This window comes from Arabidopsis lyrata (assembly GCF_000004255.2).
Source record: "Arabidopsis lyrata subsp. lyrata unplaced genomic scaffold ARALYscaffold_8, whole genome shotgun sequence".
In the NCBI taxonomy this organism is placed as follows: Eukaryota; Viridiplantae; Streptophyta; class Magnoliopsida; order Brassicales; family Brassicaceae; genus Arabidopsis; species Arabidopsis lyrata.
This window is the reverse complement of record NW_003302548.1, coordinates 6521622-6539581: the sequence shown is the minus strand read 5'-3', so window position 1 is coordinate 6539581 and position 17960 is coordinate 6521622. Positions and strand designations below refer to the sequence as shown.

Sequence of the window (17960 nt, the reverse complement as noted above, 5' to 3'; positions counted from 1 at the left end):
CGAATCTCAATTTGAAACTAACCAAGAAAGGAAAAAAGAAAACCAAAACCTAAAAGTAATATTTCATTAAAATTTAATTTAACTACCAAAACTATTTATATAAAATTAATGGGATACTTTGAATACTAAATTACTAATAACCTAAATATCCAAACCGAACCAGAATCTATGTTAGATATATGCTATCCATGCATAATATTTTATGTTACTCTCAAATGATGTATAGTGTTGAAATTAATACAAACAATTAAAATTAGATTATATATATGTTTTAGTATTCTTTTTAACACTTATAATCTTTATTCCATTTTTTCTTGCATTATTCCTTATGTTTTATTTTTATTATTTCATTTTTTTTTGTGAAAGACAATACATATATCATTAACTTTTTAGTTTAATTTGATTTGTATTTGTTTTTTTAATTACAGTATGTGACACTTTTGGAAATAGACTATATATGACTTTCATTTTTTTTTTTTTTTGGTAGGATGACTTTCATTTATTATGTATATCCTAATAGTTAATATTAAATATTAAATAAATATATTTACAGGATGTCAACAACAAAAAAGACATATATATTTACAGAAAGATTAACACATTTCATCTGAAAATCCAATCTTTCTTTTTTCTTTCTTTTTTTCTTGATTAAGCAATTAAATGTTAAATATTTACAAGCTGTCATGTTCATCACCACCCTCCAAACTCTTTGTAAACCCCAAATAAGCACATACTCTCTCACACACACTTGTTTACCAAAGCTCTTCATCATCATCTTCCTTGTTGCTTAAACTATGGCTTCTCTCTTTAACCAAGTCCCTTCTGTATCCACAGTTTTCGCCCTCTACACATCTTTATCAGCAATCTCTATGATTCTCCGTAGAATCATCAACGAGATTGTGCCTAAGCCAATCAGAGATTACATCAATGTGAAAGTTGTAGACTTGTTCACCTCTTATTGTCAGCAAGTTTCACCCTTGTGATCGAGCACAAATGGGGGTTTTGCGATAATCAGACTTTCCGTGCGGCCGAAGTTTACTTTAAGATGCGTCTTGCCGGACTCTCCACCGGACAACTCCTCGTGGGTTCGAGTGATCTCAAGAATCCGGAGGCTGAGCCAAATCTTGGAATCCCTGTCAACACAAAGATCGTTGATGAGTTTGAAGGGATTCATCTTGAGTGGACTCTACATTGTGTTGAGCTTAAGAGTTATCCCTTCGAGAAACGGTACAAATCTGTTTCTTTCTCTTCTCGTTGTTTGTAATCTTAGTCTTGTTTTGTTACTTATACAGTGTAGGTTTGTGGATGTTTCTGTTTCAGGTACTTTAATCTTACTTGTAAGAAGGAGTTTCGTGAGAAGATAATGACAGATTACTTGACATACATAGCGACATCAGCAGAGAAGATAATGAGACATCGTGAAAAGCTCTTCATCTACTCTTATAGCCGAGAAGGAGGATGGCAATCAGCTAAATAGTATCATTACTCTATACTAGGTTGGAACCCGCGCTACACCGTGGGACTGTTTTTTTTTTTGTTTTTTTTTGTCACGTTGAACCGTTAACAGTAACCAGTAAATATTGTATTAATAAGTTATTAAAATATGGATTTTTGAAAACCTTTTAATTACGTCGAAACTCGTTAATGTGATTTTTTGTTTTTTGATAGACCTCAAAAAACATAACGTAATTGTGAAGACTCATCGCCTTTTTAATTCACCTTGGGCTCAAAACACGGATTTGAACAACTGATTCGGAATGAGCGAATAACTTGAATGGGTTGTAACAGTTCTTTTAAAAGTAGTCGGACTCTACCTTGTGTAGTCGTTCTCGTGCCGGCAAGAACCATGACTTTGGCTCCTTCACTAACGCCAGTTCGTCTCTCGACAATGGCAATTCGGTCCTCCATTGACTCGCTCTTGGAAGACTTGTCGATAATCTTTGACCTCACATGTACCAAAAAGTTTCATAGCTTTTGGCTCAAAGCTCTCAAGGAATCATTATCGATTAACCTTATCTATCTTTTTATCTATTTTATGTTGGCTTTGGGGAATGCATTTTCTTATTGTATCTTAAACTTTGGGATCTCATGTTCCTATCTTTGTACTTGGTTTCTATTCTAGTGAAATGAAAACAAGTTTGGTTCAAAAAAAAAAGTAGTCGGACTCTAATGTACCTGAGCTGTTAAAATATGGTACTTGAATAGACTTGAATGATTAGTATATGTTTTGTAAATTGTTTTTTTATAATAATCCTAGTACTCATAATTATTTGTATTTTTGCATATTTATGTTATTTAAAGATAATTTTGGATTATTTAATTATCTTTTGGGTTATTTGGTTAATTTACTTTTGGTGTAATTTTTGTTTTTAAATTTAGGATACTGTTGGATTACTTGATTAATATTTGAGTAAATTTCTATTTGTGACCAAATTAAAACCAGATTAAATTTAATTTCTGTAAAAAAATATATATTTGTTTAATCATTTTTTGCCGTCACTTATTTAATTAGTAAAGAAGATAATTTAAATTTATTAGTTTTAGTGAAAAAATAACATTTGTAAAGTGAAACATGAGAAATGTTTAATTTGTATTACCATGCATCACACCAAGTGGAAACAATGAACATCCCTGGTCTTATCGAAACTTGATCACACAGGTATGCTTTAACCACTCCTACAACGATGGTTAATTTACACTTGGCCTATGCCGCCTATCTATTTTTTAAATTAACTCTTGGACTAAATTATAAAATACTTGATTTGGGATAAAATATTACAAAAATAAGTACTTAACCCAAATTTTATCGGCCCGAATTTCTAATGCGATGCCTATCTTTAATTGAGGAAATAATGAGCTAAAACCTTTCTTTCTCCGCCGTTTTATCTGTTTTGTTTTTCCAGTTTTACCATGTCAAGTCTCTCTCTGGTTTTAAATCTGATGTTGTGTGTAACAAATCTTAGTTTCTCTTTATTTCTAAAGTTCAGGCAGAGAATTCGATCAGTAATAACTCTCCACTGTTCTTGCTACGTTTGATCGAAAGAGCACTGTTGTCCAGCAATGGAGCGTGAATCTGCAGCAGGCTTCTATTTTCATAAAATAAGTTACCATTAGCTTGTATGATGTTTGATGCTGTGGCCTTCCTAACTCAATAAGATCTTGTTTCACTCTGTTTGTAGAAACACATCAGTCAGTTGAAACACACATATAACCACTTTCACAAATAAAAGACTTATGATAAACTGAAAACTATTGGCAGCCTCAGTTTGATCATTGTTTTCAGCTAAAAGTTTGATGGTATCAGAGTAAAAAAACTTACAAATCCCAGTCGTCGGTTGCTCTTGCAGGTTTCTCGACAACCCGATACAAACGTTCAAGGCTGTATATTAGCAAACCAAATACGGTTTCTGCATCCTTATCCTGTAACAGCATCAAGAAATCAAGAAACGACCAAGAACTTTTTCACAGGATTTCTCAAAAGACCCATTCGTAAATTAATAATGATTCAAAATAAAGTAAAAAAGGAAGATAATGGAAATCTTACACGTCCTTCTTCAATATAGCTCTGATATTGCATAATTCTCTTTTCAGTTTCAATGACAAGTAGTCTCCTGTGAATACGAGCAATCCTTCCTCGTCCTTGAGCTCTGCTATCCTGATTCATACCAATGAAATCAAATTGAATAAAGTTAAAGCTGCATTGACTGTGCACAATAATTCTTATAAACAAAACAAAAAAAAAAAAAAGGAAAATCTCATGTTGTTCATACTCTCAGTTGCCATGTTCATCAAATCTGGATTTGACATAATCTCTAAAACAAAATGTATTTAAGTTATCATAGAAAACAGAGTAGAAATAACCTCGAATGATTACTCAAACAAAATCGATCCATTAGACAGCACCTAAACACAGAATGACTACGATTGAGATTTAATTCTTCCTATTCGTTATCAATCACATACCAAATCGATTCAATTAAACATCTGATCTGAACGGATCTTCGAAAATATAGAACATCGAAGCAATTCGAAAATGGAATCGAGAGAGAGCTTGGTGGAGAATGACCTGAGTTCCTGGAATCTTCAACGACGGTGGAGCAACCGATTTACGATTGGAAGCAGTAATTTGATCCTCCTTCAAGCTACATCTGAGGAATTTGGCATAAATCAAAACACATTGTAAACCCTAAACCCCTAAATTTTTCACAGTGAGAAGTTTTGCATCGAGAAGAAGAAAGCGAATAAATAAAAAACAACCCAATTGTCCACCTAGGCAAAAAAAAAAAAAAAGAAAAAAAAGCTGACTCAGATTAATGGTTATAATCTGATTGACTCCCTATTTTTACTGATGTGTCACCTCCTGCTTCAGTACAAATGCTGAGGTGTCATCACATGAGAGAAACTCACTGATCTTTTATTGTATTGACTAGGGCTAATTCCGCGTTACGCGCGGATATGTTTTGTTTCATTTTATTTCCAATTTATGACATGCATTGTTTTTTTTTTTTCTTAATTTAATTTTTTTTTATTTTTTGTTTTCTACTTCTCTAGATTACACATGAACTTTAAACCCATACAATTAAGCAAATAATATAAGTATTACATGTATGTATATTTCTTTGTACCATTAGCGGTTTATATCGTATAATTATGAATTTTATTTGAAGTCCAAGAATCTTATTATATAAAGTTGGGTTTTCGAAGTTACTAACTCACGGGATCGCGACATGTGTTATATCTAACGGTTATAGACTTTGACACGTGTCAAAAAGTATTTATTTTTAACAATTTTAAATATGTAAAAAGATAATTATGAGAAAATATTAAAATTTAAAAATGTAAAAAGATAATGTTAAGAAAATTATAAATTAAATAATTTTAAAAGTCTAAAAAGATAATGTTAAGAAAATTTTTAAATTTAAATTCTTTTGCCAACGTTCAGGAGGTTGATGCGTAAAGATTGATTATAAAACATGATTGATTATAAAAACCCCTGTTCAAAAAAAAAATTGATTATAAAAACCTATATAATTAAAATATATTAAAATAATTAATAAACGAAGAGAAAATTTTAATTAAGTTATTTATAAATATTTTACAGAATATCTAATTTTGTTTTTTTACGGATTATAAAAATTTTAGTTATAAACCGACGTACGTGAGCATTAATTTTTTTTTTCTTACACGAGTTATAAATTTTTTTATTTTAAACCCACGTATACGCGGGTCCTAAATCTAGTAAATTATAAAATTAATATATGCCACAATATGATGCGGAGATTTTTTTATACGTATTTTTGTAAATGTAACTTTTATTTATTATGTTAATTTAGTTTCTTATTTGTTATATATTATTGTAAGTTTTGTTTAAATGTACACTAACGTTATATTTGTTTTTTTTTTGTACAATATTTATATGTAAGATTGTAATAAGGAAAACTGAAAAAGTTGCATCTTCTTCCTTCTCCACCAACAACCATTCATCATCATCATTATCATGACAAAAGAAACACTTCTCCATGAATCTATGCATTTACCAGTTCCACATACACTCTTCCCTCATAAAGCCCCAATAGGAAAAAATATATGCACTACCTTAGCTCTGGAAATAACTTTCCTCTCGCTTTCTTAATAGCATTAGCCCTGATTTGGAGAAAAAAAATATTTGTATGATTCAGTAGTCCAAGACGTGGATTTTGCTTTAGGCTGAGCCCCATAGAGAAAGATTATTATAATTCATAGATACATAGTCCAAGGAATAACTGACATGTTACCTCCCTCACAGTAAGCAGTGAAAATGCAGGCGTTATTGTCTTGTGAAAAGAAAAAGAAATCTTTGAAAACTGATGAAAATCATTATAAATTTTTTCATAGAAAATGGACACTGATGTCCAATATAAGGATTCTTCAAATTTGAGAGCAATTTCATCTGCAACACACAAAAAAAAAGATGATTTTACATGAGATTTATCAGAAAAACACATACGAATAGGAAATCAAATGCCAAATAAATCATTTGGTGGCATCCAACTCTAAAACTACTTTACTTTTATCCTAATAACTTCGTTGTAACCTATGAATTAGCTACCGTCCTGCAGGTGTCTGAGTTGTGAATGGTTTAATTTGAAAAAGTGTGAAATAAATTTCAGGGCCCTCAGGGTCTGACAGTATCCTTTCTTCCATGTATTCCTTTTTAATCAAAAAGGTTTCTTAATGTTCCAGAACTTTAAATATTACTTCATCTATTCCAATATGTATATTGGTCTCGTTAAAAATGCATAGATTAAGAAATCATAAATGTATTTACTTTTATTATAAAAGAATTATATTATTTAATAATTCATTAAAATTATTTTAACCAATCACAAAAGATACTGCAAAAAATAAATTTATAGAAACTTCTACATTCTGGATAGGAATTTGCAAAAAAAAAACGAATAAAATGAGACATTTTAAAAAAACTCCTAAAACAATTTACATAATATAATAGAGGTAGTATTTTGTTAAAAGTTTATTAGTGCTCTTTTTTGGACTATATCAAAGACATAAAAAAAAATCACCAATATATAGATATGTTGGATTTCACAAATGTAATGTAACACATCTAATATATTTGTCCTTTCTTTTTTAACATCTAAACTTGGTCATTTGTTCATATCCAATCTTTGTGAGTCTTGTGACTCACAACATCAAGCTGCGTATGGTATTACCGCGTTGAAGTTCCCATTGGAAACGCGATCATAAAGACCATTGGTCTTTTTTTAGCCGAAAAGGTTTAAGAATTTTGAAAATTGAAGACCTTGCTACATATACAGAATTGGCCTAATCTTACTAACCCCACACCAACAGCTGAACAGCTCCTTTGCTTCTCACATCGGTTGTGCAATCTTTCTAACACATACCAAATCTCTATTCTCTCTTGCTCCTTTTCCATATCCGCTGTCGTTTGAATCTGATACCATGAAAACCTTGGAATTGATTATTAGTATTGTCTTGGACGTTTTCACGTAGTAACTATATTTCTTTATTCTCTTTCTTAAATGAATAATGCAATATGCAACGGTTCATAGAGTTGATGATTGCATGAAACAAATTTCAAAAAGATTGTTAGTAAAATCTTACGTGTTTGAACAAACCATAAGCCACATAAGTTTGTGAATTTTGATTACACCGCTGTAAAAGAAAATAAGTGAAGCACTATATTTGACTAAAACCTCTGGGTTATTAAATTATGTTAGTCGGTTAGAATAGTGATGGAAGTTGTTGTCTACAGAAATTTGATCAATCTTGCATTTGAAATTTTGAAAATTCCTGTTTTAAGATTCAATTGTTTTAAGAAGGATAAAAAAATAACCATGAAAGCAAACTACCAAGGCTTTCAACCTTGAGTAATCAAACGTAAAGTAAGAAGGTAAATTTGTTTGCAATGAATTTAGTCACTCCACAATGGTGCTAAATAATCAGAGGTCGATTGTCTCCCCACGAAATACAACTTGATCAGAGCTTAGCTATATCATAATTCTCTTGCCTCCACAATGTACCGTAACTTTGAAGTTGATAGACTCAGCTATGACCTTGGCTTGCTGTAAACAACAACAAACTCAAGACAGTTAGAACTTGAAGAAAAAAAACTAATCAATCCGCAATAAATTAGCTCAAGTAAACACCGATGCATAATCAAGACGAATAATCTTTCACCTGTTCACCAAAGCCACGGTGGGAGCAAGAAATATACAAACACTTTTCTTTGGACTAAGAACCAAATGACCGAGCTCATATATAACCATCACTGAGCTGTGAGTCTTTCCACAACCAGTTCCCAAATATACACATCCATGGATTCACCACCTTTTCAAGTTCCTGTAGGATCTCCACCTTGCACAATGAAATCCTGAAACAAATCAATAGAAATGCAACAATTTCCTTAGAACTTCATCACAGGTGCTGATCTCAGTACAAACGAAAAGTAAACTGGAAAATAGGATTGCAGACCTTGATGATTCTGTGAAATAGAAAGTTATCATAGTAACCTCTCCGTGATACTACACATCACACGATTAGCTCCAGACACCATATAAGGTTAATTAAGCATAATGCTTTGCAAAGTTTTGATTGTTCATTGGTCTTAATCAAGGAAGAATTGAGTAGCAATCATTAGAGCTAAACAATGAGAAGACATAATAAGGCTAAGTAGATCATGTCGTTAGAAGCAATAATATAACATGACCCAACTTAGCTACATATGGATTCTTAAAAAAAAAAAAACATAACTTTCTCCTAAAAACAACATGAAATGTCGGAGATTACTATTAAGGAAAAGGTCTCTGTAATTAAGAGAAATGACTAAAACAACAGCTCAAACTTCACCAAAAAATCAATTTTGGCGATCCTTTTAGATCCAAAGAAGAAAAACAGGGTTTTGCTGCAATGGTCGTTCTCCATATTTAAGTTGATGAGAGATCCAAACTCACTTTAAAATTTGCAAAATCAAAGAACAAACTAATCTCTTTAGGAAAAAAACAGAGCACTTACCAACTGGAGCTGATGAGGTCTCTCCAACTAAGAGAAGCTACATTTTTCGGTCCCGAACGCGTAAGGATGATGAGCTTCATCTTAGTTGTCACAGAATCCACCATTAGTGTCACAATCACAAATCCAATAATATCTACTTTTGTTGCCAAACGATTCACCATCAAAACAATAAGTAATCTAATCTCATCGCAAATCTGAAAATTCATAAGTAAATTAAGAAACAAAGTAAATTGAGAAACAAATTCATAAGTAATCTGAAAACTCGATTGGTGAAAAGCCAAACCAAGAAACATTATATATCTCACCTTTTCTGCAGATGACTCGAGTCTTCTTCTTTGCAGTTGAATCTTTCGTTTTTAGCAGTTTGTGGGCTTTCCGTTTAGGAAATTTGAAGAGTTCTTCTTCTTTTTTTCTTCTGGACTCATGGCTTCTTCGTTACTCATCATCATATAATCCATCTGCTTCTTGTAGGTATATCTCCTTCTCCTTCTTTGTCACATATTATTGTCCTTCTTTGTCAAAACCACATAATATATTCCTCCAATCATTGAATTTCAAGTTTTCAAAGGTTGTGATATAAAATATAGTACTTTATTGAAAAGAAAGAGTACAGTTCTATTACCTCATGTATAGTTCCATGCCCCGATCAATCTACTCAAATTAATTCTCCACATTACTTTTACCTGAACATATGACTTGCCTTCTTACCAAATAATGACGCAATCAGTGAAATAACCCGCTCCTCTAGCGCCTCCGTATACCGCTTCCTTTTCATCTTCTTGTTTAGCCAGGTAGTGTCCCATCTAAGCACACTGCATCAATTTCGATTCAAATAAACACAAATCATCATCAGAACATAGAATATAATCTTGAAAAGAGAGTGAGATCTTTTTTCACCAGCCAAAATTTAAAGAGTCTACGAAACCCGAAACCCAACAACAAAGAAAATCAACCGCCATTAATTCCAAATTCCAGTTCAGAAATTACAGTTGAATGTAAAGCTGGTTGGTTTTTTTTTTTTTTTTTATTAAGGATTTTTCTGACCTGCCATGCAAGCGCACCTGTTATGGCAAAGGTGAGATGACAAAGATGTTCAATCAGAACTCAAGCCTTTTTTTACAAAATATCCCCAGGCTGTATCGTCCCTATAAACATCTCATACATCCTTCATCAAAACTCTGGAAAACGTTCACTGTTTTTTGGGAAAAAGGAAGAAGAAGATGAATGGACATACATAGCTGTGTAAATATTTCTTGTTGCTGCACATTCTTTTATGCTCATTGCCTTCTACCAAACTTAGCAAAATGTTTGATTTCAAAGATTACCAATAATGTTCTCTATGTTTAATCTCAATGAAACTACCATAGACAACAACATATGCGAAGAGAGAAAGAAAGAGACAATGTCATAATAAGCAAAAGAAGAACAAAAATAGGTCCTGTGACAAAGCTGCTGATTCACCAACTCTCAAACTCATAAACTTGCAGAGAAAAAGTCCCATTAGTCCATGAAATTTGCAGTGTTGCATGTCTCATCCAGCTTGCCCTTTAAAAAGAAATTCATAAGTGAGTCTTTTTAATTTCTTATATAGAAACAACAAAATCCAAGAAAACAACATGATTCATTTATATCATCACATCATAAGATCACCAAAATTCACATCAAATTCAATTCTCCATCTGATTTCCGTTTTTCATCATCAATCGCTACAACCTTGAAACGCTATGAAAATGGAATCCGAAATCAGAAATTACGATCATCGCTTACTTACCTCATAAGTAGAAGATAACGGCAAGAGATTCCAATGAAACGCAATTAAAATTCCAAAAAACAGAAACAATTTCATGACTGATATAGTAATTTATTATCAAGTATCTTTTTGTGGAAATCGAGAATGGTATGAGCAATTTTGAAGAACACGTGTTTTGAGAGAAGAAGCAATTCGTGTAAACTCTTGAGATTAGAATGAGAAATCACCCTACTTTGATCATAAAAATCCAATTACGAGACATCTCCGTGGATTTTAATCTCGGCAGCCCCTGTTCTGGAATCATTCTCTACTTAGCCCCCAATATAAAAAACATATGTTTACTTAATTATTTTTATTTAGAAAAATAGTAAAAGACAAATAAAACTGAACTTTTCGACTTATTTACTGACCCAACTTTATTTTGGATCTATATCCATATCAGTTTCGGATTTTTTATCCCCAATTTTGAAACCTAAAAACTCTAATTTTTTTCTTCTCTCCACGACACTCTTTCATCTTCTTCATCTTCTCTCTATTGGAGACCGGAGACTAGAGTCGACAATACGACAAAGACAAAGCTTTCGATCTCTTTTCGTCTTCTTCTTCTCTCTTCTTTCAATTCTGTCGATACTCTTTCGTTTTCTTCTTCTTCCCTCTCTTGTTTCTATCGATCCAAAGATCCATTCTCTTTCTTCTTCTTCGTGAGAAATCCTGCCGTGAATCCGAGGAATCCGCCGTGAGAAATCATCTATGTCTTCTCTTTGTAAGATTTCTCTTGTTTGATCCATTTTTTTCGATTGATTGTTTAATTGGTTTGATTAGGGTTTGATTTTTCTTTGAAGGTTTAATAGGGTTCGATTGATTGTGTTGGGTTTAATTAAGGTTTGGATTTGTTTGAAACAGATTGATTATGGATTGGTTTTCGATTGAATTTGGTATTTTTTTTTTCTTTGAGGGTTTAATAGGGTTCGATTGATTGTGTTGTGTTGGGTTTAATTAAGGTTTGATTTTGTTTGAAATAGATTGATTGAATTTTTTTTTTATGATTATAATTCGGATTTAATGTTTACAATTTGGATTTGAATTACAATTCGGATTTGAAATTGTCTCTGTTAATACCCATTGTGACTAGTTGTATGATTATAATTTGGATTTGATGAATTTGTTCCGTATAGATGATTTATAAAATGAGTTAAAAACTAAAGATTATGAGATTGTTTATCCTTTGAATGTTTGATATTGAATATCATGTGTTGTTGTAGGTACTAATCACAATGATTTATTAGAGGAGAAGGATATAGTACTAGAAGGGAAAGATTATCTTCTCCTTGGAACAAGAGAAGGCGAGAGAATCGGAGCAAGAGAAGGTGAGGAAATTGGAGCAAGAGAAGGCGAAGGAGATGGAGCAAGAGAAGGCGAGGGAACATGAAAAGATTATGAAGAAATGTTGGTGGTTGGGTTATTAGATACAATTGAGTTCGGCTTGTATTTTGGTTTCTGATTTTGATGTATAAATCTAAACGTTTAGGTACAACTGGTACGATCATGTACAACTATGTTTCTGGGTTTATGTTTTTTGATTATGTATGAATCATTGAATCTGTATCTAATTATGTATGAATTTTTTAATCTGAATCTTAATATTTTTATGTATGAATCTATGTATTGAATATAATCTAAGAGGTTTTGAACCAAAAAAAAAAAAATCTAAATTAATCAAAAAATCTGACAAATATGTAGGTTTATAAGGGTTTTGGAAAAAAAAAGTGAATCTAGTTGATATTTTGGCATACCTGGCGCCGTTATTTTGAAAAAAAATCTGACAAATGGCATACCTGGCGCCGTTATTTTGAAAACAATTATTAAATAATAGCTCAAATTTGTTCATAGTTGTACAGTTGTACTCGGTTGCACATTTTTGCTCATAGGTGTACAATATAGAGATTTTAGTAAATCTAGTTGTTATCAACTCTAATTTAATTTTTGTTGGTGGAACCGATGGTATTGCCTCATAAAAATACCATTACTTTGTATCTGTGCATTTATATTTATCAAAATACAAGTATTTCTAAAATTTATAAAATTTTAGTTCAAATCTACAAAGTAACCATGAAAGTATAAGGTTGTTAGTGTATGAATGTGGGATTTTGAGTAAAAATTTCAGTATTTTTTAAAAATATGAAATATTTTGTCAAAAACTTGTTGTGTAGTTTCATTGCCATCGTGTATGCATTTTTTAAGTTTTTTTTAATTTGGTTTTAAATTTTCATATTATATAAAATTCTGAAAATTGGCTAAGGCATTAGACCTTAGTTGTACATGTGGTACTTAGTTGTACCCAGACTGACAAAATTTGCACAAATACGAGAAGAAAATCAAACATAGTTGTACATGCTAAAACTTAGTTGTACAACACAGAACATATAAGTTTCACAAACAAAACCAATATAAACAACATCGTTTCTTAAATTGACCTAATAAATAGCAATGAGAAATCAACCTTGGTCCCCCGCATCGTCTCCATCATCGTCTCCATCGTCTCCGTCAACGCCCAAACCGCTCGATCCATGCGACCTCTTCTTACGTCCTCTTCCTCTATGTTCTCCGACGGAGGGGAATCTTGTTTCTTGTCTTCTTCCTTGTTTTACCTCATAATCTGGAGGATATGCAAACAGTTGCATTATCTCCTCAGGAAGAACACATTGACTATTATGGGGAACCGGATAAATTGTCCTCGTATACGCCAAAACCTAAAGCTCGATCCAATAATACTTTGAGCACAAATCATGTGCCCGGAGATCGGGAGTATGACTGAATTCCTTTTCATTGTCCCTGAAAAAAACAGAGAGAAAAAACGGCCTATAATTTCATAACTTTCGTAGCAGACCATCAACATAGTTATACACATTTGTCCCAGTTGCACCAAACTTAGGGTTTCCGTAAATATTCTACTTAGTTGTACCCAGTGGTTTCAGTTGTCCCAAATCTGCAATCCTAAAATATTTCAACAAATAACCCTATTCAAGCTACGAATTCAACTTAATCATACTACATTAAGAAAACAAGTATACTTACCTTACAGTATGGTGGGAATAGAAGAAGAAGAAGAGAAGAGATATGTCTTTGGAGATGCAAGCTTTAATGGTGAGCTTCAATGGTAGATGGAGAAGAAGAAGAAGAAGAACGCCGGAGCTGCAACGCCGGAGCTGCAACGTCGGAGCTGCAACGTCGGAGCTGTTGAAGAAGAAGAAGAAGAAGAAAAAGAAGAAGAAGAAGAAGAGAAGAAAGTCTCGTAGGTTTAATGTCGTAAAAGGTGAGACATTTGATAGGTTTGTTTTTTTAATGAGAGAAGAGAGAGAAAGTTTTTGATTGGTTGAATAAAAAATGTGTTGGTATTAAATTAAATGTAGAATTAAAGGGATAAGGGGTAAAGTTGGTTTATGGAAAAATTGGGAAGGAGAGGGGGTAGTGAGAATAAAGAGGGGTTTTCCAAAAATTGATTCACCCCAAAGGGGCTAGAGAGATTAAAATCCCATCTCCGTCTCCAAACATACGTTTTTTTTTTGGAAGTTAAAAAGTATTGGGAATTTGGGGAAGATGAAACAATGTCGAGTAGGGACTCTAATCTAATTCCCCCCTCCGTACAAGGAGAAGAAGCTTGGTGACAACGGTTACTTTTGGCTGTTGAGACTTTGTTTTTAAAAATTTTGGCCGTAGAGAATTTGGCTGTCGAGACTTTATCTGTAGAGACTTTGACTGTTAAAACTTATAAAATTCTGATTGGTAATAAAAAGCTGTAAAAGATAAATTTTAATATTGATATAATTGATGATGGTTTTCGAAAAATAGTAAATCTCACCGAAAATTATGAAAAACGGATCTTAAAAGAATCAGAAAAAATAATGATTATTTGTTAATATAATATATATTTGTAATAAACTATACATAGATTAGAAAATAATTTTTAATATTAATGGAGAAAATAAGAACAATAGAAGATAAGAAAGAGAAAAAATTTATAGTTTTGAGTAATGAGAGAAAAAGCGATTCTCTGTGCGACACAACTCTTCTCTTCTTCTTCGCATCTGTTCGCAGCGGAGGGCAACTGTCGCCGGTTACCGGCGATTTTTTCAGGGGAAGATAACTGCTTTTCGGTTATTGAATTAACCGTCCGACCAGAATATCTATTTAAACCCTGTGTTTGTCTCTGGAAAACTTGGGTTGATCAGAGTGAAATTACGAAAGCATTTCCTTTGTTCATATTGATAATAGCGGACAAGATCCGACGACAAATGCAAGAGATTGCACTGGGAATCGAAGATGAGACGATCAATCTACCTGTTGAATTGTGTGAAGAAGCAATCAATGAAACAAGGTTTAGTTTGGTGACAAAACCGGTTAACCCTCGCAAACAAAACCTGCGAGCAATGCTGTCAACTCTCCCGCGTCTATGGGGAGTCAGTGACGAAGTCACCGGTCGAATCCTTGAGAATAAGAAGATCCAATTCTTATTTCAATCCGAAGAATCATTGGCTTCAATTTTACGTCGAGGACCGTGGTCTTTCAATGATTGGATGTGTGTTACCGAAAGGTGGAATCCAAATCAAACCGATGAAGACCTGAAGCATATCCCTTTCTGGGTTCAAGTCAGGGGCATTCCCCTGCACTTCCTTACCACACGAATGGTCACACATATCGGAGAAAATCTTGGCCACTTTATGGAAACAGATTATGGAGGCGATGGTTCAGTGATGGTAGAGTATGTACGGGTGCGCCTCCTCTGTAACATTGATACACCGCTCCGATTCCAGAGGAAATTCCAATTTGGGAATCAACAATGTGTGTTGAGACTCAGATATGAGAAACTCAGGAACTTTTGCTCAATTTGTGGAATGATGACTCACGATGCTGCTAACTGTCCTCTGGGAAACAACCCGCCTCTACCACCGGATCCAGAAGATGATGATGAAGGTCCAGACTACAACCCAGAAGCGCCGGTTGACGACCCGCAGACACCGGAGACCAAGAAGATAGAGGAGCCGGGACAGCAAGAAGCAAATCCGTCTGCATCAAAGAAGAGGAAAACAGAGGATTCATCATCAACTAACTTCACTGCTGCTTTTCCTTTGATTTGCTGTGAGATGAGACAGGCCTATGCTGTAGAAGACACACAACAATGCTTCTCCAAACGCAACCGAAAGGAATCAGAGATAATAGAAGTTCGCAACTGGTTTACAATGCACACAACTCCACCGGAGCAATCGTCAAGACTTACGGAGCAAGAGATTCCGACTAACCCCAACCCCAAAGGTGATGGTACGGTGGGCCATAAGCCACCGGAGCCGCAATGAATACAGCCTTTTGGAACTGCCGGGGCTTAAAAGGGTCCCTGGTAGTTCGACGCCTCAAGGGAATCAAGGCAACTTATTCCCCGGACTTACTCTTTTTGATCGAAACGAAGAATCCCGATGATGTCGTCTGAGATGTTGCAGCTCAGTTAGGTTATGAGTTTGTAAAATGTGTTTCACCTGTGGGTATTGGTGGTGGCTTAGCCTTAATGTGGAAAAAGACAATTTCAGTTTGCTTTTATGATGTAACTCAAAGGATCATCGATTGTAAAATAAGTAATAAAGATGTTTCCTTTTACTTCTCTTGTGTTTACGGGCAACCAAAACGCAAACTGAGACATATCCTATGGGAAAAGCTTGAAAGAATCTCTCTAAATCGAAGAGGTCCTTGGTTAATGTGTGGAGATTTCAACGAAATCTTACATAAAAATGAAAAAAGAGGAGGAAGACCAAGAGAGAATTGGAGCCTTGTTAATTTCAGAAACATGGTCAACACATGCAAGGTTTCAGATCTTCCGTTTCAAGGAAACAATATGACATGGGCTGGAAAACGTGGCTCCCATTTGGTAGAAAGTTGGCTTGATCGTGTATTGGTCAATGATCAATGGAGAGCAACCTTCCCTGCTTCTGAAGTAACGTATTTGGAGATGATTGAGTCTGACCACCGGCCTGCAATAATAAAGATCAAACGTACAACAGAGCAAGGGATCAGACCATTTCAGTTTGATACAAGGTTGTGCAAAATACCAGAATTGGAAGAAGTCATAAAACAGAGTTGGAACCAGAGTTGGGGATGTACCAATGCATCATTATATGAACGAATACGGTCTTGTCGGAGGGATATCTCAGCTTGGAAAAGGTCCCATAATACTAATGCTGCGGTTCGGATTCAAGAACTAATTCAAGCATTAGATATAGCAAACACAAGCGCATCCACTTCATGGGACGACATACAAAACTTGAAGAAAGAATTGTTGCAGGCATATAGGGAAGAAGAAACCTATTGGAAGTTGAAAAGTAGAAATCAATGGCTAACCGAAGGAGATGGCAACACCCGATTTTTTCATGCATCCACAAAAAACAGGATTGCACGAAATCGATTAACGTCTTCTCGAGCAATAAACCATTGAACACGTCTAGAGCACTCCGTAACATTTAACCTGTGGTCACCGAGGAAATGAATAAAACGTTGACACGAGATGTCACTATAGAGGAAATACGGACAGCACTTTTCTCAATCGGAGCCACACGAGCACCTGGACCTGATGGTTTCAATGCAACTTTCTTCCAACATTATTGGGATACTGTAGGGCCTACGATTGTTGGAGAGGTTAGAGAATTCTTTGAGAAAGGAATCATGAACAGAGACTGGAATCATACGAATCTATGCCTAATTCCAAAGAATGAACAACCTTCAACAATGAAAGATTTTCGGCCAATCAGTTTATGCAACGTCATATATAAAATCGTCTCAAAGATCTTAGTCAAAAGGCTCAAAAGTATCTTATCGATGACGGTCTCCGATAACCAAGCAGCATTTATTCCGGGTCGGTTTATCACGGATAATGTGTTGATCGCTCATGAGGTGTTACACTCTCTCCGGGTCCGAAAAAGATGCGCAAACTCTTATATGTCGGTAAAAACAGACATTAGTAAGGCCTACGATCGTATAGAGTGGAGATTTCTTGAGGAGGTTCTCTTAAAAAAGGGTTTTGCACCAAAATGGATACAGTGGATCATGGAATGTGTTCGCTCAGTCTCATTTTCTGTATTGATTAATGGCAGCCCATATGGGAGGTTTGAACCATCAAGGGGACTACGACAAGGGGATCCGTTGTCCCCTTCGCTTTTTATTCTCTGTGCGGATGTACTTAGCTCACTAATGTCCCAGGCAGTGAGAGAAGGAAGTATACAAGCTATTCGTGTTAGCAACCGTGGCCCTGCGGTCTCCCACCTTCTTTTTGCTGATGACTCGCTCTTCTTCTTAAAAGCGGACTACAAAAATAGCTCCAATCTACTAAGGATTTTTAAAGAATATGGGGAGGCATCCGGTCAGATTATCAATTTTGATAAATCATCAATCACTTTTGGGTCAAGAGTATATCAGCATACAAGAGAGAGTATAATGAGTACATTGCAAATACCAAATATAGGCGGTGGAGGGAAATATTTGGGACTCCCGGAACAATTTGCCGGAAAAAAGAAAGAAATGCTACAATATATACATGAGCAACTTAGGAGTCGTATTGAAGGCTGGCAAACTAAATTCTTATCCGCAGCGGGGAAAGAAACACTAATCAAAGCCGTGGCCTATGCAATGCCCGTGTACT

General features: G+C 34.4%; 2 protein-coding genes and 3 long non-coding RNA genes across 14 annotated transcripts; 3 read left to right on the top strand and 2 right to left on the bottom strand.

Annotated features, from left to right (window-relative positions):
• Positions 1–446: 446 nt before the first annotated feature.
• On the top strand, positions 447–1645 carry LOC9301600 (AAA-ATPase At1g43910). The gene is made up of 2 exons (XM_021015959.1): positions 447–1227; positions 1321–1645. Exons 1-2 carry the CDS (start codon positions 1046–1048, stop codon positions 1475–1477), a joined length of 339 nt encoding a protein of 112 aa, XP_020871618.1. The 5' UTR covers positions 447–1045; the 3' UTR covers positions 1478–1645.
• Positions 1646–2573: 928 nt separating this feature from the next.
• On the bottom strand, positions 2574–4271 carry LOC9301599. Of its 2 annotated transcripts, none has more exons than XR_002332503.1 (4): positions 3964–4271; positions 3545–3655; positions 3320–3420; positions 2574–3169 (listed from the first exon to the last, which is right to left on the bottom strand). It is a non-coding gene; the product is annotated as an uncharacterized LOC9301599 (long non-coding RNA). The 2 variants fall into 2 exon arrangements; XR_002332502.1 differs by having other exon boundaries at positions 4067–4271.
• A 2381-nt stretch (positions 4272–6652) lies between these two features.
• On the bottom strand, positions 6653–10550 carry LOC9301598. 9 transcript variants are annotated; one of them, XR_002332489.1, is made up of 7 exons: positions 10304–10549; positions 9577–10077; positions 8838–9344; positions 7993–8726; positions 7699–7891; positions 7123–7583; positions 6653–6952 (listed from the first exon to the last, which is right to left on the bottom strand). It is a non-coding gene; the product is annotated as an uncharacterized LOC9301598 (long non-coding RNA). The 9 variants fall into 9 exon arrangements; XR_002332496.1 differs by lacking the exon at positions 6653–6952 and having other exon boundaries at positions 7267–7583; positions 8838–9044; positions 9155–9344; positions 10304–10548; XR_002332495.1 differs by lacking the exon at positions 6653–6952 and having other exon boundaries at positions 7267–7583; positions 8838–9041; positions 9155–9344; positions 10304–10547.
• A 132-nt stretch (positions 10551–10682) lies between these two features.
• Positions 10683–11935, top strand: LOC110228981. Its single transcript, XR_002332505.1, has 2 exons — positions 10683–11045; positions 11545–11935. It is a non-coding gene; the product is annotated as an uncharacterized LOC110228981 (long non-coding RNA).
• Positions 11936–14313: 2378 nt separating this feature from the next.
• Positions 14314–15633, top strand: LOC9301597. Its single transcript, XM_002865477.2, has one exon. It carries the CDS (start codon positions 14314–14316, stop codon positions 15631–15633), a length of 1320 nt encoding a protein of 439 aa, XP_002865523.2.
• The last annotated feature ends 2327 nt before the right edge of the window (positions 15634–17960 follow it).

Coding starts and splice junctions, on each gene's coding strand:
- LOC9301600 (XM_021015959.1), top strand. CDS start 1,046: ATGCGTCTTGCCGGACTCTCCACCGGACAACTCCTCGTGGGTTCGAGT. Junction 1,228..1,320: donor AGTTATCCCTTCGAGAAACG/GTACAAATCTGT, acceptor TTTCTGTTTCAG/GTACTTTAATCTTACTTGTA.
- LOC9301597 (XM_002865477.2), top strand. CDS start 14,314: ATGAGAGAAAAAGCGATTCTCTGTGCGACACAACTCTTCTCTTCTTCT.